The sequence below is a fragment of the Mustela nivalis genome (assembly GCF_964662115.1).
Source record: "Mustela nivalis genome assembly, chromosome: 1".
Lineage (NCBI taxonomy): Eukaryota > Metazoa > Chordata > Mammalia > Carnivora > Mustelidae > Mustela > Mustela nivalis.
Window position 1 is genome coordinate 48,640,651 of NC_139020.1, and position 25,019 is coordinate 48,665,669.

At 37.2% G+C, this 25,019-nt stretch overlaps 1 protein-coding gene across 1 annotated transcript in view; it reads right to left on the reverse strand.

The window, feature by feature from the left end:
- Positions 1 to 10,705: 10,705 nt before the first annotated feature.
- Positions 10,706 to 25,019, reverse strand: part of ZBTB11 (zinc finger and BTB domain containing 11) — a 32,580-nt gene continuing 18,266 nt past the window's right edge. The window contains exons 5-12 of the mRNA XM_082696183.1: positions 22,289 to 23,127; positions 21,652 to 21,831; positions 18,723 to 18,968; positions 17,278 to 17,422; positions 16,017 to 16,134; positions 13,914 to 14,072; positions 13,617 to 13,792; positions 10,706 to 12,920 (exon numbers count right to left, since the gene is read on the reverse strand). Of these exons, the coding sequence (XP_082552309.1) occupies positions 12,403 to 12,920; positions 13,617 to 13,792; positions 13,914 to 14,072; positions 16,017 to 16,134; positions 17,278 to 17,422; positions 18,723 to 18,968; positions 21,652 to 21,831; positions 22,289 to 23,127 (2,381 nt within the window). The 3' untranslated portion in view covers positions 10,706 to 12,402. The remainder of the gene's footprint in view (positions 12,921 to 13,616; positions 13,793 to 13,913; positions 14,073 to 16,016; positions 16,135 to 17,277; positions 17,423 to 18,722; positions 18,969 to 21,651; positions 21,832 to 22,288; positions 23,128 to 25,019) is intronic.

Here is a 25,019-nt window from a genome sequence, read left to right on the forward strand (position 1 = left end):
ACCAAGAAATCCACTGTAATATGTTTACTTTTATTTGCCAATTTCTAGAATACACATAAAGTACTTTCATAATTACTAACCATACATTTACCAATGAAAAAACAGCCTACCAACCTGTGCAGTATTTGTGTATAGTTCCTTTTTTTTAGTCTTAAAGTTCATAATCAAAATACTGTTTTACAAAGTAATGTGGCTTCTTTTCTGTTACCCTTTCAGTATGGTTATGCTACTCATTTGTAATGAAATTAGTTAACTTGTTTTTGTTTGTATTTCATAATGAATGCTGCCCATTCTGTGCTAATTTTCATGGGGTTTTTTTGTATGTAAAATACTAAAATAGTTCTAAAAGTTGGAACTATACAAAAAGTGTGTAGTTTCTTTCTTCCTATCTTTCCTAGCTCTTTCTCTTTCTCCTAGCCTTTCTATCCTGTTTGCACCTATCCCCTATAGGTAATCTGTTTCTGGTTTCTGTTTTATCCTTACAATGTCTCTTTTGAATAAATAGATGAGTGGTTACTCCCCCCCCCCCCTTTTTTTCTTCCATGATACATAGCATGTTATAGTTAACTCTTATATTTTGGTGGTTTTTTCCTACTTTACAGTATACCCTGGAAAATACAACAGTTCATGGAGGTTTCATTCCAAAAACATTTTTAACAGCTGTGTAGTGTGAATATACTATAGTTTATGCAATTATTCTTCTATGTATGGGCATTTAGGTCATTTCCATTATTTTGCCATTGCAATGCTATAATTGAATAACCTTGTACATGTGTATTTTCATACTGTTGCGAGGTATCTTCCTTCAGGTAAATTCCCAGAAATAGGATTTCTGAATCAAAATATAAGTGTATATGTATTTCTGTTAGATTTTGCCAAATTCTTCTCTGAAAGGGTTGTACCAAGTTTGTTTTCCCACTAGAAAAAGAGTGTGCCTCATTTCACAGCTATGCCAACAGGATGTTTAGGTCATCCTTTAAAATTTTTGCCAAATCAGATAGGTAAAACATGGTATTTCGAATTAGTTTTGATTTGTATCTCAAGCTATGAATGAGGTATGGTATCCTCTATATTTAAGGGCCAAGGGCCATCTGAATATCTTAATGAATAGTCTGTTGATGTCCATTCCCATTTTATTATTGGTTTTTGGTCCTTTCTCAAATTTTAAGAATTCCTTATATACTAACTCTTTATCTTTGATATGTTACAGTTTTCCCAATTAATTGTCTTTTGGCTTTTATTTCAGTGTTTTTTTGTTTTGTGTTTTTTGTGTGTGTATGTTTTTGCAGTGCAGAAAGCTTTCAATTTTATGTAGTAAACCCATTAATTTTTTATTTTATGTTAATATTTAGAAAGCCTTTCTCTATACTGATATTACAGAGGAATTTACCCATGTTTTTCTTGTGTTTTTGTATTGTTTCATTTTTTTAAAAAAATTAAGTAAGTCGCTACTAATTTGGAGTATATTCTTGTGCATTTGCGAGATCAGGATCTAACTTTAGTTAACTGATATCTTTGTGATAATAAGCCATCATAATCAAGAAAATTTTGCCTTTGTGTCTTTCTGGGGTGTTTTTTTTCTCATATAGGTTTGACATACTGTAAGCTTAGTCCTCAATACTTTATTGTTATTGGAATGAAGTTTTCTCTGTCACTGTGTGCTGGTTGTTTTAGGATATGAAGGCAATTTCTGTATGTTAATTCTGTCTTGCTATCTTACTGAATACTTTTATTGAGTTTAATCATTGTTTCTCTAGGATTTCTCAGGTATATCATCATTCCACCTGCAAATAGAATTGGGTTTACTTCTTTACCAATTTTTGTGCCTCTAATTAAATTTTCTTGCCTAACTATATTCCTTAATACTGCTAGTTCAGTGTTGAATAAGAGAAATAACAGGCACTCTTGCCTTGTTCTTGTTCTCAGTAAAAATGTCTCCAGTGTTTTACCATTAAATAAGATGCTGGCTTTAGGGCTAAACATATTTTAGCATGTTAAAAATATCCATCAGTTCCTATTTTCTGAAGTGCTTTTTATCAGGTATGGGTGTTGGATTTTGTCAAAGGCCTTTTCAGGATTATATCAACAAGGGAAAACTAATACAGACGGTCCCCACCTTACCAATGGTTTGACTTCTAATTTTTCAGCTTCATGATGGTGCACAGTGATAACACGTTTGGGGCACCTGTCTAGTGGCTTAGTCAGAAGAGCATGTGACTCATCACAGGGTCATGAGTCTGAGACCCATGTTGGGTGTAGAGATTATATTAAGAAATGTGTATATTATATATATTACACACACACACACATTCAATAGAAACCATACTTTGAATTTTGAATTTTTTTATCTTTTCCTGGGCTGGCAGTATGCAGCAAGCTACCTGTCAGCCATTAGTTAAAGAGTAAACAATACACTTAAAACTATTCTGTACACACACAACCATTCTTTTTTTTTTTTTTTTTAAGATTTTATTTGTTTATTTGACAGAGATCACAAGTAGGCAGAGCAGCAGGCAGAGAGAGAGGGAGAAGCAGGCTCCCTGCTGAGCAGAGAGCCTGATGTAGGGCTCAATCCCAGGACACTAGGACCATGACCTGAGCCGAAGGCAGAGGCTCAACCCTCCGAGCCACCCAGGTGCCCAACCATTCTGTTTTTTGCTTTCAGTGTAGTATTCAATAAATTACATAAGATATTAGACACTTCATATACAGTAGATTCTGTGTTAGATGGTTTTGCCCAACTGTGGGCTAATGTAGGAGTTGTGAGCACCTCTAAGTTAGGCCAAGCTAAGCTCTTGTGTTTAGTAGGTTAGGTGTATTAAATGCATTTTTGACTTAACTTTATTTCCAACTCTAGTGGATTTATGGGAATATAACACCATCCCCAGTCAAGGAAGATCTGCATAAAGATTACTGTGAGAACTTTCAGGTGTAGCAGAAGTAGCAACTGCTGGGACCATCTACCACCTAGGGCATAGGGAGTAAGTGAAAAAGGAAAGATCTAACATTTTAGAGGAGGGACTCAGAGGCCAAATTTCAGATCTTTGAGGAGGACGTGTGGCTGCTGCTTGGAGGAGCAGCATACCAAGGTGCCCACCATCAACAGTGAAGACAAATTTTGGGAATCCCTGATTCAACTGCATGACGAATCCCTGGTAATACGTACCCTTCCACCCCCACAGGAATCATTGTTGGCTAGTACTAATTGTTGCTTTTTGTTTGTATTTATTTATCTATTTATTTACTTCTTTTCATTGTCCTATTCTTTTCATATTTCCTACATTGATCCTACATTACCTGAATCATTGGAGAAAGGGGTGGGAGTAGAGGCATCCCTAAATAAGGTGAATTAGGTTTGCTGTCATTCTAGCATGTCTGAATTAGATATGTGAGAACTTTTATTTTTAAAAAAATATTTGTCAGAGCACAAGCTTAGGGGAGTGGCAGCCAGAGGGAGAAGTAGGCTCCCCACTGAGCAAGGAGTCCAACATGGGACTTGATTCCAGGACCCTGGGATCACAACCTGAGCCAAACCCACTGAGCAGCCCAGGTGCTTCTATGTGAGAACTTGCTTAGACTAAAAGCTTTGACCCACATCACATCACAGTAGATAACCACTTAATTATTGTACATGGACACAGAAATAATTCATAGCTGTGTACATTTTTTTATGTAGTCCAAGAGTGGTGTTACCCCAAATCTTTTTTTTCCTGAAGGTAAATCCTCTCGGAGTACTTTATCTGCAGTATCCATTGAATTCACATTGCTTAATATTAAAAAAAAAAATAAGAACTGTTGTGTACTATGTAAAATACAGAGGATAACCACTATAACTTTACTGCAGGAAAAGTTACCTGAACTTTGCGCCTCTCACTAATTGGTATATCATCCAAATGCACCACAAGTCGCATTTCACTGGGAGCCTAGTACTGTCCTGATTTCATGCTGGTCAAACACCTGGAGTTGGTTTATTTCTGCTTCTTGCTTTCAGAATTCCATAACTAAATCATAGTTGAGTTTAGGATAGATCAATAGAACTGTGAATTTACCCACATAACCATGCCTCAATAAAAAACTTCATATATATATATATGCCTTGACTATAAGAAAAAAGAATCAAAACAAGCAGAACACTTGAAATCCAGTAATGCAAACAAAGTAACATTGAAAGAATAATAAGTACTAATTAGATGTCGAAACATTACCAAATGATTAAAGCAAATCTAAGTGAAGACACTTTTCTTTCTTTTTTTGAGAGGTAGAGGTGGGGAAAGAGGTAGAGGAAGAGAGATTATTATGCGACACAAGGCTTAATATCATGACCTGAGCCAAAATCAAGAGGCAGACACTTAACTGAGCCACCCAGGCATCCCTGAAGATGCAATTTTTTTTTTTAATTTAAAGATTTTTAAGTAATCTGTAAACCCAGCGTGGGGCTCAAACTTTGCAACCCCCAGGTCAAGAGTTTTATGCTCTACTGATGGAGCCAGCCAGGTGCCCCAGGGAAGATGCATATTGAGAGTGAAAAGGTGTATCTGTGGGGACAGAATGTATGGGAACTCTACTTTTCTGCTCAAATTTGCTATGAACCTAAAACTGCTCTTTTGAAAAAGTTAATTAAAAAAAAAAATCCAAGACGTGAGCAGTGGTTTAACTCAGTCACAAAGTGTCTCTCCACCATAAATATAATACTCAGTTGGATATAAAACCCCCAGAATATTCTAACACTACTGTAGTGCTCTGTATGAATATTAACTGTGTATAAACATTCATACATATATAACTATATAAGCAAATTTCTCAAGACAGGATTTCAGTATAGTTATACTCTCAGAGGATCACTTGGAGGGGAAAAAAAGTCACTTTTCCCAACTTTTAAACATTTTTTCTCAGGGTACTTGGGTGACTTACTCTGTTAAGCGTCTGCCTTTGGCCCAAGTCATCCTGGGGTCCTGAGATTGAGCCCCACGTTAGGCTCCCTGCTCAGTGGGGAGTCTGCTTCTCCCTCTCCCTCTGCCCCTGCTTGTGCTCTGTCAAATAAATATTTTTTAAGAAAGCACTATTAAAAAAAAAATTCTCATTCTATTCCATTTAATACTATAGCAGGCATTGGCTATGTGTTGCCCTAAGGAAGAAAATTAGAATCATCGCTTTTACCAGAGACGTTACACTCTCTGATAGGAGTAATTTAAGACAAAGCAGCTGCCGAGCACTTGGTTGGCTCAGTTGGGCAACTGCCTTCATCTCAGGCCAAGACGCCAGAGTCCCAGGATCGAGCCCTACATCAGTCTCCGTGCTCAGTGGGGAGTCTGCTTCTCCCTTTCCCTCCACCTCCTCCCCCTGCTCATTTTCTTCCCTTCTCAAAGAAAGAAAGAAAATCTTTTCTTTTTATCTTTTCTACTTTCTTTGTTCTCCCATTGGTGGTTGAGTAACATATTGTTTAGCCTTCATGTGTTTATGTTTTTTCTAGCTTTTCTCTTATAATTGATTTCTAGTTTCATACAGTTGTGGTCAGAAAATTACTTGATACTATTTCAGTCTTAAATTTATTGAGTCTTGTTTTATGGCCTAACATGTGATTTGTTCTGAAGAATATCCCATGTGCACCTGAAAAGAATACTGAAATACTGAAAATGATTGGGAAGAGGATCAACTTGTAGGATAGATGAGTTGTGCAATGAAACCACTGAAAATTGTAAAAACAAATATAAAAGCAACCATTTAAAGTATCTTGAAATGGCTAAGCACCAAATGAAAGACGTGTTCGAGAAAAATCATTTAAGAAAGGCAACACCACCTCATGAACAGAGACAACAGTGGTCAGAGCCTCAGTATTCTCAGCTCACTTTGCCCCAGGTAGAACCTTTGTTTCACAAGTGGTGGCTGGATGGAAGACGGGAAATGCCACCTCTCAACCACACATAACCAGCCTTAGCTCAGAAACAGACAGCTGGGGGCAGAGTAAGGAAAACTGATGTCTTGATCCTCCCAGATAAATAGCCCTCTGACTGGGAGCCAGTGGGAGATCAGAGTGGTGTCTCCACCTCACTGAGAGATGGTTGGGGAAGGAGAGGTTTTGTTTGAAACACCACAGACTTTTACATACAATTCATTTATGGCAAGACCCAGAATTCACACAGACCCCACAAGTGAAGAGCTCAGTCCCACAGGACTACTGCAGCTGCTTCAGATGCCAGCTGCAAGTCTTGGATTTCCCTAAACCACCCACTCTTCTGCCTGACTGACTACAAACTTGGGAGCTTCTATGGAGCTTCTCCTTTGATAATTTAGTAGAACAAATCACAGAACTCACTTAAAGTGTTATACTTACAATTACAGTTTTATTATAAAGGATACAACCCAGGAAAAGCCATGTGGAAGAGACCTATAGGACAAGGTCTGGAAGGCGGGAGCACAAGACCTTCTATCCCTGTGGTTGGGGTGTGACACCCACCTAGTACAGCTCTATGTTCAGCAACAAGGAACTCTCACAAGTCTCTAGGTTTTGTGGAGGCTACATTACGTGGGCATGATTAATTAATGAATTAGGAGCTGGAGAACCCTCCCCTCTGGAGATTGTGGGGTGGAGCTAAAATTCTAACTCTCTAATCACATGGTTGGTTTTTCTGGCAATAAGCCTTCATTCTGAAGCTATCTGCCTCACCATGTTAATTTCAGATTTTCACTCTGAGATGGGAAAAAAGGATGCCAACTATCACACCAACTAAACATTGTACTGGAGGTCTTATAGAAAGCAATAAGGCAAGCTAGAATTCGAGAAATAGAACTTATTTCCAAATAACATAATTGGGTATGGAGAAAGTAAAAACTAAATAAGGGAATTTAGAAAGGTTGTTGGATAAAAGGTCTTACTTCCTATGTCAGAAAATTTTAAACATTTCACCTTTTAGAATGTTTTGCTGTAGCTTTTTGTGGACAGATTTTGCCCATTGCATAAAAATGTATCTAATATATTTACACAAACTAAAACATTGACTTACATAAGTGAAGAAATGTGTTCGTGGAGTGAAAATTCAGTTAAAAAGATACCAATTCTCTCCAAATGGATCTAGAAGTTTGATGCAATTCCAGTGAAAATGCCAACAGGATTTTACTGTAGAAATTGGTAAATTCATTATAGAATTTATAGTTAAAGAATATGCAAGACAATTTGAAATAAGAACAAAGTAGGAGGGTTTACTCTATCAGATATTAAAATTACTATAAACCTATAGTATTAAGATAGTAGTAGTAGTCGCAAGTACTATAAGGATTTAGTATTGTTGCAACTTGGTATTGCAAGGAATTTGTGCAAGTGTACAGGAATAAAGCAAAAAAGCAGAATAGATTCCAGAAAGAAATCTACATATGTATGTACCTTTCGTTTATAAAATGGCATGGCTGAACAATGGAAAAAATCAGAGTACCCAGAAAATTGTGTGCACAATTGGGAAATCTACACCATAAAAAAGCTTATAAACTGGACCGCATTAAAATTAAAGACTTAACATTCATCAACCGATACCATTAATAGAATGAAAAGACAAGCTCTAAAATAGAGGAGATGGTAATTGCAAAACAGCTTGTTTTCAGAAAGAAGTAGAAAATAGGTAAGATATTCAATTGCCTCATAAAAAGGCTACTAAATGGCCAAGAAATAAATGAAAAGGAGTTCAGCTTTACTAGTCATCTGGGAAATGTAAATTAAAACTACATGGGATACTAAGCATACTCCTCTCAGAATGGATAAAGTAAGTACTAAGCATGCAGAGCAGCCACAACTGCTGAGAGTACATTGATTGGTATAACTTCTTTGGGAAATATTTTGGTTCACAAATCCAAGTAACTCAAATTCTACTGTTAAGTTATGTATCCAAAAGAAATGCATGCCCATGTATATACCAAGAGGATAAAAATCTTTCATTCCTCAGGATAACCCCAAACTGAACATGACTCAAATATCCATCAATGGTAGAATAGTGAAGTTGTATATACACATACTTTTTTTTGGAGAGCACACAGAATAGACACAGTAAGAGTTTAAAATGAACAGAACACGCCCAAACAGCAAGATAAGATGAATGGAAAAGGGAAGCAGGAAAATGAAGAACTAATCGGAAATACTAAGATAAGAAATACAATTTTAAAATGAATAAGAGATAATGGAGTAAGAACAGTTACAGATTAGGTTGAGGAACTCCAAGAAGGTTATCAGGAAGTGAGAAAAAGATGGGGAAAATGAAAGAGGTATTGAGGGTAGAAATAAAACTTACAAAAATATAAAGTAACCAGAAGGGAAAATATTTAAAGAGATGCTATTTGGTTTCCAGACTTTGGAAGAGGTCAAACTACATGAAATTAACTCTCCACTTGATAAAATGTAACAAACTCCTTTGAAAGTCATAATACTAAGTTTGTAAGAAAGGAAATGTCCCAGAGTCCCCAGATAAGAGGAAAGAGAGTTGAACTTGTAGTAGTAGTCTTGTGGTAGACTGGATGGGCAGTCTCAGAGGGGGGCTTGTGATAGCTAGAAGGCAATACCATCAGCATTTAGGTCTACAGAAATTGGAAAAATAAATTAAACACAATACTGAGATCCATCGGAGCTCCTGGCTGGCTCAGCTGGTAGAGCACATGACTCTTGATTTCAGGGTTGTGAGTTCAAGCCCCAAGTTGGGCAGGGAGCCTACTTAAAAAGTAAACAAAACAAAACAAAACAATGGGACCACTGAAGAGCTACATCTTCAGTGAAAGACAGTCAGGAAAAAAACTCAGCTCACCAGTCCAGGCAGATACGGGTATTTGTCCATCCCAGCCTGGGCTGTCAGTGGGCAAAAACCTCCCTTGAAGATTCAGAATAGCCAGGGGCACCTGGGTGGCTCAGTGGGTTAAGCCTCTGCCTTCAGCTCAGGTCATGATCTCAGGGTCCTGGAATCGAGCCCCAGATCAGGCTCTCTGCTCAGCAGGGAGCCTGCTTCCTCCTCTCTCTATGCTTGACTCTCTGCCTACTTATGTTCTCTGTCAAATAAATAAATAAAATCTTAAAAAAAAAAAAAAAAGATTTAGAATAGCCAGCTTGCTCCCAAACTGGCCTGAAGCTCAAATTTATAGGTGCTGGTCCAGGAAACCATAGTCGGAGAATTAATATAAAAATAGTACCTAACCATGAACACTCTTGAGCAACCTAGCAGAAGCAAATTCAAAAATGATCTGGAAAAGGGACGCCTGGGTGGCTCAGCTGGTTAAGTAGCTGCCTTCAGCTCAGGTCATGGTCCCAGCGTCCTGGGATCCAGTCCCACATTGGGCTCCTTGCTCGGCAGGAAGCCTGCTTCTCCCTCTGCCTCTGCCTACCATTCTGTCTGCCTGTGTTTGCTCGCTCTCCCTCTCTCTCTCTGACAAATAAATAAAATCTTAAAAAAAAAAAACGATCTGGAAGGACTCATTCTTCAACCCATGAGGGTTGCACAGGCTTCCCAAAGATGAGGCCCTATTGGAGGTTAGTTCATACTCCAAAATCCCCTAAGACTCTTGAGGAAAAACTCAGTAAGCAGTCATATTTAAACTTCAGAACATCAAGTAATACATTATAAGCATGGTATATTTAAACTGATTAAATACGTTAGTTAGGGGTGCTTGGGTGGCTCAGTCATTAAGCATCTGCCTTCAGCTCAGGTCATGATGCCAGGGGTCCGGGATCAAGTCCTGCATCGGGCTCCCTGCTTGGCGGGGAGTCTGCTTCCGCCTCTCCCTCTCCCTGCTATTCTGCCTGCTTGTGCTCTCTATCTGTCAAAAAAATAAGTAAGTCTTTTTTAAAAATGTTACTTATGCATCTTTGCTCCACAAGCTTCTACAAACTCTAATTGATCAATATATAAGATCAAGAGGAAGCAAAGGCTTTTATTATGTATGTTCGAAGCATTAGATGTAAAACTGTTTAGGAATTTCCAAGAGATTACAGGTTTGACAAGAAGAATCATGAGCAGGAAATATCATGCATGCACAGAGAGTTTGCATCAATGCATCAAAAAAGACAAAACACTGAACTTTTGGATTAGCTTTAAGTTCAGCAGTTTAGGCAACCTTGTGAAATTCTGTATATAGCCACTGTTAATAAAACAGATTAAAACCCATGTCAGAGAATTAATTCATTGCTATCAATTTATACATTTCAGTGACTAACAGCTATGACTCAAACTGCTTGGCAGCAGGAGTCTTAAGTACATTTAACCAGGGGTCCCCACACAATTAGCGGAGAGTCACCTGACAACAAAGCAATGCATGTTTCTAAGAAAGAATTGTAAATGAAATACAGAAGCTTCCCCCATGGCAACATAAAACTGAATTTTTGCAACCTTAACACTTGTTTCTACACGGACTTATGTAATGCTACACATTTTGTGAAAAGTCACGTCCAACATGGGGCTTGAACTCACTACCTCAAGACCAAGAGTCACGTGTTCTACCAACTGAGCCTACTGGTAACCCTGTAACTCTACACATTTAGTAAATCACACTACTTCCAATTTTGTGGGAAAATTTTGTTTATGAGTAAGAAGTTTTAATATTATGTTTTTACCCAATGGTTATTTTTTAATGTATTCAATTCCCCTTGCCTTTAAAAATGGATTAACTTTAATAACATAACTGATTTATGACAGCAACTGAGTTATGAAGAGAAAAGTGACAAGGTCAACTCCAAAGCTTGTGCTTTTAAACAAGATTCAACATCTTTTATTTACAATTTTGGATATACATTAATGGTCTTATACAATTAACTAAATCTAGTAACAATGGTGAAGATGGAACATAAAAGACACAATTCCAAATTTTAGTTAGGTTGAAATACATTTTCACTAACTGAAAGGTATGATAAACAAGCAGCCATTATAAAGTTATAGACTGTATGTCAATTCACTTAAAATTGAAAGTCAGCCACACAGCTATAGTAACAATGGGAAATTTGCAAATGCAAATATTACATATGCAGGTATAATGCATGCATGGTATCACATTTAGTCTTTATCTTTTCAGCCATTTTTTAAAGTAAACTGGAATAAATATCTTAATAATATATGTACATCAAGGCACATTCTTTTCTTGTGCTTTAGGAATGATTTACTTGTGATTTTGCTTATATCTTCATTTTTTATACCTTATATTAGCTTCTAATACCTAAAGTAAAAAGTTTAATTTTAACAATTATAGTTTGAGTGGTAGTTTCCTACAGGAGAGAAATGTGGCATCTCCCCAAGGTTATTTTGAAGGTCAGAAAACTGGATAGCTTCTAGAAGTGGGAATTTAAAAATCAAACACACAAATTAATAATTCTCACATAACTTTTAAAAATAATTTACTTTCAACAATTTGGTGGACCATAATCAATTAACTTCTTTATATAGTATACTAAAATGAGGGCTGACTTGAAGACTTTTCAATAGTCTGAAGTTACTTGACAATTATACAGTATCCACACAGGACCACTGTAGAGGTCCGTATTGCTATCCTATTTCTAAATTGCAGTTTTTCAACAAAATTGAACGATTAAACATGATACAAAAGCTGCAAACATACCAAATCTAGTTTTAATTTGTTCATTCTTCAGCAAAAGAATGAGTTTTTTTTTCATTCATTGTCCCATGTTATCAAGGAGAAATTTCCCATCAACAATGTTTAATAACAGTGTCCTTTGCTCATGGTCAATTTACTTGCCTTGAAGAGATAGTATATAGTAAGGCTTTAATAGGCATTTCATGCATTTTAATGGCATTTTAAAATATCAGCTATTTACTTAAGGGTTCCCCATCTAGGTTAAGTATACTGTGCAAACTTGATTACAACATATAACTCATTAAGTGCTTTAAAATAGAATAAATCCCTGACTTATAAGGGGTTAAAATAAATAGTAAGTCAAGAATCACAGATTTGAAGCATTTTAAAAATGTAATATACTTACGCATCCTACTAAAATGCTTTATATTAGAATTTTTTTGAACCTATAAACAGGGCAAATGAAATCACAGAACCTCTCTATTTTGAGAATAAAAGAGAAGAAGATCTGACTAGTGCAGCCTTTTAAACTCAAAGTATATAATAATGTCAAAATGCAAGTGAAACTATACAGTTTTTAATTTAGTCCAGTCCTTTATAAACATTAATTCATAAAAAGTACACCATGATAAACCATTACCATCAAGTAAATTTGCTTTCAATTCCTTTACAATAAATGGATTTTTCAATAGAACCCATTAGCCAGACAAACCGTTCAGAAATTCAAACATCACCAAATAGCCCAGAGCCTTGACCTACAAACTTTGGGCAGACAGTCACACACTGCAGTGTGAACAGATGTTCTGTGAGTTCAGTACACCTGGGATGTCACTTCTTTGATCTCCATCGCTACAGTCACTCTGCTTCCGAAATGTGTGCCACCTCTACTTCAACAGTTTGAATAGCTTCTGCCACTTCTGAGAGCTTCTGTCCTTGCTGTTGCGCCAAAACATAATTAACCACTTGCATAATGCTTTGGTCAGAGAGCGTAGATACTGACGGACACTCTTCCGTAGCCGCAACAGCTTCCAGTGCTTCCATGGTCTCTCCCGTCACCACCACTGTCTCCAGTTCTTGAGGACCACTGCTTTCTTGTTCCTGCATGTCTGCTGTTAAGATACTAACAGCATGCTCCACTTGAGTTCCTTGGTTATGAAACTGAAGGGTATCTTTCTCCAGCATAATTTTGCAAGGCACATAATCTCTGTGGAATTTAGTCATATGTTTACGGAGTGTTCGAGCATCTATGTAGGCTTCACTACATACGGGGCAGACATAGGGCCGTTCACCAGTATGTGTTCTGACGTGGCGTTTTAGAGATCGGGCATCAGCCCAGGCTACTCCACATGTTAAGCATTCAAATGGCTTGACTCCTATTAAAAAAGAGTGAAGGAGAGAGAGAGAAGTGTGTGTGTGTGTGTGTGTGTGTGTATAAGGTACAAGTAACAAAACATATTTAAGTTCCCTGATAAATAATGCTTTTAAGTCCAATAGCCCTTTTCTATATGGATTACGGCAGTCTTTACTCAGGATTTAATGGTGTACCTTAGAATGAACAAGATTCTGCAATCTAATCTCTCCACGGGTGTTCCCAGAAGTAGAAGTTACTGAGAGACAACTTCTGATTTTCCATGCACAGACTCATTTAACCTTCCCTGTGATCCTATAATATTAGGATAAGGTAACAGAAGGTTCCAATAGTACAGTTCGGCATAAAAATGTTGACCTAGGGGCGCCTGGGTGGCTCAGGCTCTTGGGCTCTCTGCTCAGCGGGGAGCCTGCCTCTGTTTCTACTTGTGATCTCTGTCAAGTAGATAAAGAAAATCTTTAAAAAAAAAAATGTTGACCTAGAATATTAAGCTCACTAAAGAAGGAACCTACCTATGTACATAATAACTAGGCACCCAGGTTTAGGATCACCTCAATCACTTGAATAAGTATCACATAATATGGGGATTCAACTCTTATCAAAGGAAGATGAGGTAACAGGCAAGAAGGTTGGTATAGAGAGACTATTAGATGTGCTTTTCATTCTACTTATATATATAGATAATATTAAGTACAGTTACCTTCGTGGTTGTTCATGTGTCTCCTATACTCTCTTAACTGAGTGAATTTTCTTCCACATTGTTCACACACCCGTTCTAGGTTCTGCTTTGCTCTTCCTTTTTTCCCATGCGTAGCTTTCTTTACATGCCTTCTAAATAATGCTTTCTCATAAAATTCTTTGCCACATATATTACACCTATAATGGGGGTAAAAAAAAAAAAAAAAATTTTTTTTCCCAAAGCACAAGCATCCAAAAGAATTTAATCCAAGTACATATACCATCTCAAGTAAGTTCAGATCCTGCTCAAATTTGCTACCTGTAAGGCTCAGTGACAGAATGAGACTTCACATGAGAATACCAATCTTTCTTCCAACTATAGCACTTATCACAAAACTGGCACTGGAATGGCTTCACACCAAGATGTTTGTTCATGTGCTGACGAAGATCTCTAGCTTCAAAGAAACTTTTTTCACATCTGTAATAATAAAGTTCAACCAATCAGATCACTTTATTCTTTTTTTTAAAACAAATTTCCAAGACTCAGTATACTAATGGGTTTCTAGAACTCTACAAAATGATGCCAATTTAAAACACAAGAATTTGTTACTATTCCAATCTTGCAATAAGGTTTCAGGGCTTTAAGTTCTTTTAGCTCTGGAGTACTGGAAACATTTTAATTTTTCAAAAATTTTTATTTAAATTCTAGTTAGTTAACATAGAGTGTAATACTAGTTTCAGGTGTACAATATAGTGATTCAACACTTCATACAACACCCGTGCTCTACAGAAGTGCACTCCTTCATCTCCATCACCTGTTTGATCCAATCCCCTACCCACCTCCCCTCCAGTAACCATCAGTTTGTTCTCTACAGTTCAGAGTCTGTTTCCTGGTTTGTCTCCCTCTCTCTCTTTTTTCCCTTTGCTGGTTTATTTCTAGTACTAGAAACATTTTAGAAGAACCACGCAAAGCTCTCAAGGGCTATAAGACATTGATTTTCTTTCTCCACCTAAAATCTCCACTTTTACCCTCTCCCTTTCTCTGTTCATGTGTTAGGAGTAGGCCACAGTGTTGACCACAGATAAAATGAAGCAACTGCCTCAGGCCTAAGTCAATCAGAGGACGGGCATTCCCTTGGCCATAATTCCTGATTAGGGATAATCAAATGACTTAACCAGATCTGATGGGTGTGGATCTCAACACCTATATATAGGAATTACCAGAAAAGCAGCTTGGTGATTTAGGAGTCGAGAGGATTTGAGGCTGAAACCATTGCGACTGCCTTGTCCAGAAAGCCTTGGAGACATCAAGTGCTGATGAGCATGAATCTCGTTTACCTTAAACCATTTGGACTCCTAAACTTTACCTTTCTTTCAAGCCAGTTTACATTGGGTTTTCATTCACTTGCAACTAAAAATCTATTGATAATAAAATCTTTGTTTTATAATAAGACTGATCAAAGTGATATCAGCAAATATCCAGAATCAGCAGCCCCACAAGCCCACTATTCCACAAAAGCAGTAGACAAAACTGGCCTAAACTATGAGAATCAATTTTACTAGAACTCTGGAAACTGAATAAAACTGTAAAGCAACCAGGCAAACATATAATAGTAAAATAAATCGTTAGACGTTGATAAGAGGGCTTTGTAGGGAAGGAGAAGTCTGCTGAAAACATTTAAGAGCAAATGTATTTGCCTCTGCCGCACAGGGCAAGTGTGGTTGGTTCAAACACTATACAAACCAAGGGCTTGGGAGAAAAGGCTAGGGAATGAAATGGTGGTGCATTAGGGGCTTTGAAAAACTCTTACATACTCCCAAGAATTGAGAAGTCCATGTACTTGCCCAGGGCAACACATATTTAGAGAAAACCTGAGAAGGCCCTAGGCTCTCATCTCTGGCTGACTGCACAAACAGGAAGAGAAGGCCAAGACAGAGTCGTACAGCCTGGCTGAATGTGAAGGCATTCTGGAGTAAGACAGTGGTGATGTCTAATTGCACAATGTACTAAATGTACTAAAAGTCAGTGAATTGTACACTTTAAAATGATGAATTTTATGTTAAGTGAGTTTTATCTTGATTATAAAAGAGATTTCAGGAGACTTTGGAAAATAAAAAGAGGGAGAAAAGAGAATCTGAGATGTATAGCTGACAAAATTATAAGACATTTAAAATGTGTATCATAATGGTTTATGTATCCATTGTGAAAGGATTCCTCCTATTTAATTAATTCACATATCTATCACATCAGATATATATATGTGTGTGTGTGTGTGTGTGTGTAAGCTCTACTCCTTTAGCAAATCTCAATTATATAATAGTGTTATCAACTAGAGTGACTTCAAGTATCTTTTTTTGGGAACCTTCAAATATATTTACTAAGAACACAGGAAACTGATCAGTTTACCTATTAAATACTTACTGAGTACAATGATAACCTCGAACCTCAGGCTTTGGCTGGTGTTTCTTTAGGTGCTTGCTGAGTCCAGAGCCCCTGTGAAAAGACTTTCCACAAACTGAGCAGAGGTACTTGGACTCACCTATAAAAAATAAAAAACACAACATAAATCAAACAATCAAGTGTTCTTCCAATAGAACAATTTTCATCCTACTTTGGAAGTTATTTTATCAAGGGGACACAAAAGCTATTACATTTGGCAGTCATCTACTCAGAAGAACAACAAACAAGGTAAAAATCTCTATTTCCTCTCAACAACAGTACTAGCAAGGTTACTACTACACAAAGAATGTCATGTGCCGGGCAGCCTGGGTGGCTCAGTGGGTTAAAGCCTCTGCCTTCGGCTCCTGTCATGATCCCAGGTTCCTGGGATCAAGCCCCACGTCAAACTCTATGCTCTGCAGGGAGCCTGCTTCCTCCTCTCTCTCTCTCTGCCTGCTTCTCTGCCTACTTGTGATCTCTGTCAAATAAATAAAATCTTAAAAAAAAATTAAAAAAAAAAAAAAAGAATGTCATTTACCTGTATAATCATCTGGAGTAGTAATATTTGAATGCAAATTCTAGAGCCACTATACCCTTCTCTGAGAGAGAGAGGGAGAGGCAGAGGGAGAAGCAGACTCCCCACTGAGCAGGGAGCCCAAAGCAGGACTTGATCCCAGGACCCTGAGGATCACAACCAGAGCCAAAGGCAGATGCCTGAGCTACACAGGTGTCCCATCAACTTTTTAAAATCATGACCATTTCTTTAAGTGCCTGGATCTAAATTATGCATAAATTTTTAAAAAGATTTTATTGATTTACTTGACAGAAAGAGAGAGAGATCACAAATAGGCAGAGAGGTAGACAGGGGTTGGGGGGAAACAGGCTCCCCGCTGAGCCATATGTGGGGCTCGATCCTAGGACCCCGAGATCATGACCTGAGCTGAAGGCCGAGGCTTAACCTACTGAGCCACCAGGCGCCCCTAAATTATGCATAATTTAATACTCAGTACACTTTTTTCTATACTGAGGAAAACAATGAATATTTTTATACCAGTAAGACAGCTCTAAAACTAGATTTAAGAAAACCTTTAGCCTTACTTTCATTAATAAAAAACTGCATACATAGAGCCATTAGTATATTGATATAATTTCTAAAATAATTATAGCACAATCAGTGTAATAGTAACTTAAGAGTATATAATGTGTAACTGTCAATTATTTGTCAATACAAATTTCTTATTACCTGTGTGAATACTCATATGTTCTTGAAGACTCCGTTTGGTAACAAATGACTTAACACACAGTTCACACTGGAACTGCTTTTGTGATTGATGGAGACTCTGGTGTAATTTTAGACCATGCTTATAGATGAAAGTCTTTCCACAGACCTGAGACAGCACAGGTGTTTAAACCGGTAAAACAGAAAAGAGAAGTCAGGGCTGTTTCTGAAGAATGAGGAGAGAGAAAGTATATGCCATTTTAAAGAAAAAAACTTATGAACAAAATGACAAACTGAAAGTTGAAACAAATGTCAAGGATATTAGCAGACTGATCATCTTCTGACTCAGTACTTAACAAATATTGCTACTTTTCTTACAGCCAGGTGATCCTTGGAGGAGCTCAAAGCAGTACAAAAGACCCTCACAATATCCTTGTGTGACTAGTAAACAGTATACCTTACCTATTAAAAGAGACATGAGAACTTAATCAAGAAAATACACTAATTTCTTGCTACACTGACTAGAATAGTGCTTCTCAAATTCTGTGATGAAGAACGAGTTTTTTTTTCCTTTCTTCAATCCATTTTTTGTTAAATATGATAAAAATGTCACAATAATGTCAATTGCTATGACAATTTCTAGATGTCTACTCTCAATTTCTGTACTTATCTTCCATGGACCACACATTTTGAGTAGTTCTACATGAAAAGACCAGAGGCCCAGTTAATACTTACTTTCAAGTCTATGAATAACATGATGCTTAGGACATGGCTTCTAAAGAAATGAGGGGGCAGGGGAGTGGGACAGTGAGTGACACTATACATAAAACACAGCTGACTATGTGTTGATAACTACTAAAGCTAGATAAAGGGTACATGAGGGTCTATTCTATTCTCTTATAATAAAAAGCTAAAAAAAAAAAGAGAGAGAGGACATTAAAAATTTCACTGGGGAAAAAATGGATCATGCTTTATACAAGGCTATAGGGCCTATTAGAAAATTTTCACTCTTTCAAATAGCCCTAAACTGGCTAATCACAGGATTCTTTACTTAGAAGTTTTATTTGGGCATTTAATAGTCTCAGTCCTCAGCTCTAAAAAGCACACAGCTTAGGCAGGATTTTTGCTAAGGAGATTTGTTTAAACCATGGGTTCCTTTCCAGTCCAGACTGGTCCTGTTGAAGGTTAAAGGGATGAACGGGATGATGAATTTGTTATTCTCACCCAGTACATCTTCTGAATCTTAGTGAGTTGCATGTGTATCCTAGTAGATTAATTTCAAATTACAACAAATTAAATAGCAAATGAAAGAACACAATTGGGAAACACCCTTAATTCAGGCAACTGAAAAAGTCCTAGAATTCTCTGTGACATTTTGCAGGAATAAGGGTGACTCCAGAATAAGTCAGTATTATCATCAGTTAAGTGCAAATCTTCTTTATATAATAAATTAAACTTCATGGCCTTACCTGGCACGCATGTGGCTTTACACCTGTATGCTTTAACATGTGTATTCGAAGAGAATATAATTTAGGTAATGTCCTTCCACATATGGAACATATAAATTCTCGTTTGGTTCTCCCCTTCTCAGACGATGTTCCCGATGTCTCATTAGACGTAGAATTGGAAGAGGATGAAGTGGGTGCATCTTTTCTGGTATGTCGAATAAGATGTGCTCGCAAGGAAGCACTGTACTGAAACTGTTTTTTACACAACTACAAGAAAAGTAAATTCCATCTAAATGTAATTCTGTAACAATGTTAAATTTGACTATTTCAATTTCCATTTTGTTATAATTATACAAATCAATAAACACATACCCTAAATAAAAAACAATATGCTAAGTATCAGATACAAAGATGAAAGGGGTCAAGACCTAGCCCCTACTCTGGAGGTTTATAATCTAACCACAGAGGGAGTCAAGGAAGCAATAAAGAAAGGCATCAAATGAGGAGACCAGGTCTGTCTAGAAGGAATGGTAGGACAGAGAGAGATAGTACTCATTTGAGTAGTAAATATTTATATGGAGGAAAACTAGGGGTTAGAGAAAGGAGAAAGATAAAACTGTAATGACCCTTAAAATTCTTTTGGTCTACTACTTTTCTGCCTTTTTTCTTTTTTTTTTTTTTTAAACTCTCTTATGATGCTTATTTTGGTAACTCTAAGAAACATGAATAATGGATGAGGGCTCTCTCCCTTCACCCCTCCACTCTACACCTATGCAGATGCTTCTTGTTATCTTACTTTTTTTGACCAGTTTTCATGTTCAACATTTTTTCAATGATGTAGTTATTACTACAGCTAGGTCATATAGTACACTATGATTCTCTTTCCTTTTTTTTTCCTGTTTTGCTTATTTCTCTTTATATTTTCTGCTAATTCATCATCAAACCCTTCCCTCAGTTAATCTACTAAGAGCAGACTGAAAGGCATCACCCTAAGAAAGGGATTTCTGTCAAGGCATTTTGTCCTGTTTCAACCTGGACTGGTTGTTTCCTATGCTTGGACTCTGTAGAATTGGACCCCATGTTTCCCAGTTCCCAGGTCTTGTTCATTTTAATGGAACACCTCTGCCAATAAGCTTCTTGACAAAAGGCGTTTGGGAGGTAAAACTTTTGACACCTTGATGTCTAAAAATGTTCTTATTCTACCATCACAAATAACTGATAATCCGGCTATTGATTTTAAGGTGGAAATCACTTCCCTTTAGAATTTTAAAGACATTATGCCTTTCTTTGTCTTGTAGTTTCCATTATTGCTGCCGAAAAGCCTGAAGTCATTCTGACCTTTATCCTTTCTATGGGTCTTTTTCTGTATCATTATTTATAAGATTTTTTTCTTTATCTCTTGATTTGAAGATTTTGTAATTTATCTTGACATACATTTACTTTCATCCATGGTTGTGGGAATTCAACATGCCCTTTTTCACAAGGAAACTTAAGTTCTGATATTTTTCCTTAATGCACCAATGATTTCCTTCTCCCCATCTTCTGTTTGTTATTATTTGGATATTAGACATCCTACACCAATTGTCTAAATTTCTTTACTCTCATTTTCTAGCTTGTTTTTTGCATCATTTTCTGAGATATTTAGTCTATTTTCCAATTTTTCTGAGACTTTTATATTTGTGGATCCCCCAAAGTTGCTCCTTTTTCTTGAAATATTTTTCTTGAAATATCTTTTAAGATTTTGTTTATTTATTTGACAGACAGAGATCACAAGTAGGCAGAGAGGCAGGCAGAAAGAGAGGAGGAAGCAGCCTCCCTGCTGAGCAGAGAGCCTGATGCAGGGCTCGATCCCAGGACTCTGGGATCATGACCTGAGCTGAAGGTAGAGGCTTAACCCACTGAGCCACCCAGGCACCCCTTTCTTGAAATATTATAATGATGATGCCTGACATCTACTGACACTTCAATGTTAAAAAACTGACTGGAATTTCTGTGTAAGTCGGGTGGGTGCGGGGGAAGCTGTCAACCACAGGCTTTGCTCAGCACTACCCTCCAGGTCCTTTGTTACTGGGCTTCAGATTTCTTATCTCTGAGAAACCCTGTTTTGGGGCTAAGAATCTGCTGCTAATATTCTGGGACTTCGGTAGGTTAAGAGAACTTGAAAATTTCAACATTCATTAAGTTTGTTTTGGAGATAGTGCATTCACCCTCAGAGCAGTTATGGTTTTCTCTCTCCCAGGAAGTAGAAGACCGCTCTTTGGCTGAGGGAGCAATGGTGATTAAGCTGCTTCTTGAAAAGTTTCTAACAACCAGACTCACTTCTACTTTCAAAGTAGCTAGTAACACTAATTCCTGAGGCATTTGGTACTTCTATAATACAATTTGGACAGATTCTTCAGCTTTCCCCACTGAAAGCCTGGGAATGAGACCTTTCAAATCTGCTATATCAATTGTTCCCTCTATTTATCAGGGGCCAGCGTGTAGTTGTTAAGATTTCCTCTTCTGTACTCTTTACCCTTCTATGAGCTTATATTTTTAAATTTTTAAAGTTTATTTATTTTTTAAGTAATCTCTACCCTTAATGTGGGGCTCGAACCAATGACCTTCTGAGATCAAGAGTCACATGCTCTACTGACTGAGACTGCCAGGTGCCCCTGAGCTTATAATTTTTTAAAATGATAATCTCAGTCCTGTCTTACTAGGGTAGTATTAGGAAGAAGCAAAGATACATCACTGTTTTTTGTTTTTTTTTCACGATGGTGGGAAATCAAAGAAATAACATACAAATCAGAAGATAACTCTTACATAGCAATATAAAGTAGACAGTGTTCTGAGTGTCTCTCAGTGTTTACTGAGAGAACACAAGTAGTAGAATAACAATGAATCAGTGAACTGCATTCTGTTTATCACGAAGTTAGAGCCATTTTCAATTAGCTTTCCAGTTACTTACCGGACATTTGTAATCTCTAGCTCTTTCATGCTTCAGTGTGTGCATTATAAGGGCATATCGTCTCTGAAAAACCATTCCACATTCCCCACATTTATGGGATGCTGCTTCTTCAGTATTCTCTTTAGTATCCCTTTTTGGCTGTTTCATCTTTTTCCCTCTTTGAACTAATTTCTGGGCTACCTAATTAAGAGACAAAAAACACAATCTAAGTAAATATATTCATTTTTTTTAAAAAAGATTTTATTTATTTACTTGAAAGAGAGAGAGAGCGCACACACATGCAAGCAAGAGACAGGACGAGCAGGGGAGAGGGGCAGAGGCAGAGGGAGAAGCAGAGTCCCTGCTGAGCAGGAAGCCTGACGCGGGACTCAATCCCAGGACGCCAGGTGCATGACCTGAGCTGAAGGAAGACCCTTAACCAACTGAGCCACCCAGGCATCCCAATTCATTTTAATTTTTAAAGTCAAATTAATATTATCTTATTAACATTGGTATTTATTTGGTATTAATATTGGTATTGCTTTCCTACACCTACTGCTCTTCCTTCCAAAATAATTCTCATGACAGGTATTAAGTTTATGAACAGAATGCTTTTTGACTTAAAGCGAAAACCACAAAGGTAACCTCTTCATTATACCTGCTGAACTGCTGACTTCGGAATGGCCTTCCGTTTTTGCAGCTTTTTCTCCATTCCTTTGTGTAGTCGGATATACCCCCCTTCATTAACAGAACGCTGCCGAAGCCTGCTTCTGTAAGTTTCATCATCAGGGCCCAGGTCTGTCTTTGTTGTCAGTGCGATTAGATTTTCTTGCTCTTTTAAAGACTGGCCAAGGTTCTGCATTGATTCTGGAATGTCCTCAGCACAGATATCTTCAGTTGATGTGTCATTTCCCATACCATTGTTTTCTGGAGAGCTACTGATTACATTCTCTTCTGAAAGTTTGGGATGAATATTAGAAAGTGTGCTATCTTTGCTGTTTAAAGTTTCTTGTTCTGTGTCATCAATTTTTGTTGCTAAATCCACAGACTCCATTTCAGGATGGGAACCAGTTACACAGCCTGCTGGTGACAGAGTGGCTTGAGCCTCTGAAGAAACCTGGCGTTCAGGGTGTTGTCCTGGCTCTCCATTCTGCTCAGCTTCAGGCAATTCTCCATTCACCAACAGTACAATTTCACAATCCCCAAGTTCAGTAGATAATGTTGTGGTTCCCTCGCTGCTAGCCACAGGAGGTGCAGTATTTCCATTGGGTTCTGGTAAGTCCTGGGTAGATGCAACCGTTTGGACCTCACCCTTCTTATACACTGTTAGTTGCTTCTCTTCCATTAGTTTATGTACACTTTCACAGATTTCTAAAACTTCCGACATGAAAAGATGGCGTGCCAAGATGGCTACATCGGCCATGCTACAGAAGTCAAAACTTAGCACAGAAGTATAGGCAAATTCCAATAAAGGAAGGAAGCTTGCCTTACAAAAACCTACATGGAACAAAAAAAAAAAGGAGGGGGGTACAAAAAAGTTAAATAACCACTAAAACACTTTAGAAAAACAATTAATACATGATTATGACAATATAAAATAAAATACAAATGCAAAAAGGCAAATATGACCATTTATTCTGCAATTAAACACTCTGGACTTGTTTTGTGTTCTGGTTGTTTAATAAGCCTTGACTAACTCACTTCTATGAGCCGAGTCTCTCAATACCTAAAATAGAAAATAATATCAGACTTACTACCTCAAAGAGTTGTTGTAAGGCAGTCATTTTCAAACTGTACTCCTTAGAACCCCGGGGGTTCCTCAAATTCCCCTCAAGAAACAGCTGCTGGAGAATGGAGGGTAAAAAAAGAGAGGGAGGCAGGTGAGTAGGCAGGGTTCAACCAACCTGTCCCCTAACCTCACTTCTGTAAGTATAACTGCATATTTTAATAATATATAGTCTATATAAAAATATGATCATGAACAAAGGGCTGTACTACTGAAAATTTAAGAACAAGATCTAACATAGGGGTCTGCACAATTTTCCTGTAAAGAATCAGATTAATAATTACTGTAGGCCATAAGGTGTCTGTTTTAACTACTTAACTCTGCCACTGTAGCTGAAAAGAGTGGCCAAAGATATTACACACACAAATGAGCATGGCTGTATTCCAATACAACTTTATTTACAAAAAGGGAGGGAAGGGAGTCTTTCCCCTTTGGGCTACAGTTTGCCTATTCCTGGTCTAAGGAAGGAAATAATTACACACAGGAGTTATGACATTCTTATTTTATGTGAGAAAATAAACGTAGTTTATTTCTAAGTTCTCAATACTTCACCTTCAAAAGCCATTAATATTCATGATTCAAAAATTGGAAGATAAAAGAGTATTAAGTCCAACTCCATCTCCACAATCAGTATGATTAAGAATCCGTACAGCTTTCAGAGCTTCTTTATACAGTTAAGCAAATAATCTTATTCCCCCTTCTTACAGTTGGTAGCATATTACATACACTGTCCTATGCCTTGCTTTTCTGGTATTACAGTTTATCTTAGAGATCTTTTACCAAAATAAAGAGGGAGAGCAACCTTTTAAAAACTCACATTTGCTCTATTTTTCAGTTTTGACTGAAGGTACATAAAATGTAGTCCATAAATGATGGACAAAGAAGGGAAGCCCTAAACTGTGAGGTATATTAATAGTCCCACTGCAAACTGAAGGCACTACACATGGACATCATCATTACGGCTAATTCAGTCATCCTAGGTAAGTTGGTAATTAAATAGGCTGAAGCCATGTTACTTTTGCTACAAAATATGACCAAGTTAATTAAGCTTGAGGTAAGTGTTTCTTTCAAAAAACAAACAAAAGCCACAAACAGAATAACATATTTTGGACTTCTACTTAGCACCTATTTAATTTCTTTAAGTTTGAAGTCATAAGAAAAAATTTCCCACAAAAGAATTAACCCTGTTCCAAGTAACACTTTAAATATGTAAAACAATTTTTTCCAAAGGCAAAGTCATGTTCACTATACAACATAAAAACCCACAAGTTTTAAGTCACTCATAATTCTGCCAAGAGAAATGGCAAATAATTTCAGTATTTTTTAACTCCAGCCTTTTCACATACACATATATAGATTCTGCAAAACATTTTAATCAAAATGGACAACTTTGCAAAAAAAAGAGAAAGTTCCAGAGATCCATTACACAACAAAGTAAACAGAGTTAATACTTGAAAGTCATTAAGAGGATAAACTTTATAATGTGTGTTTACCAAAATTAAAAACAAAAAAAAGAAAAAAATGGACACAACAGTTGGTTATAGATAGTGTTAGAGAACATCATCAAAAAGATGTGCTCTCCAGCTGACCTGTGACCTGGACT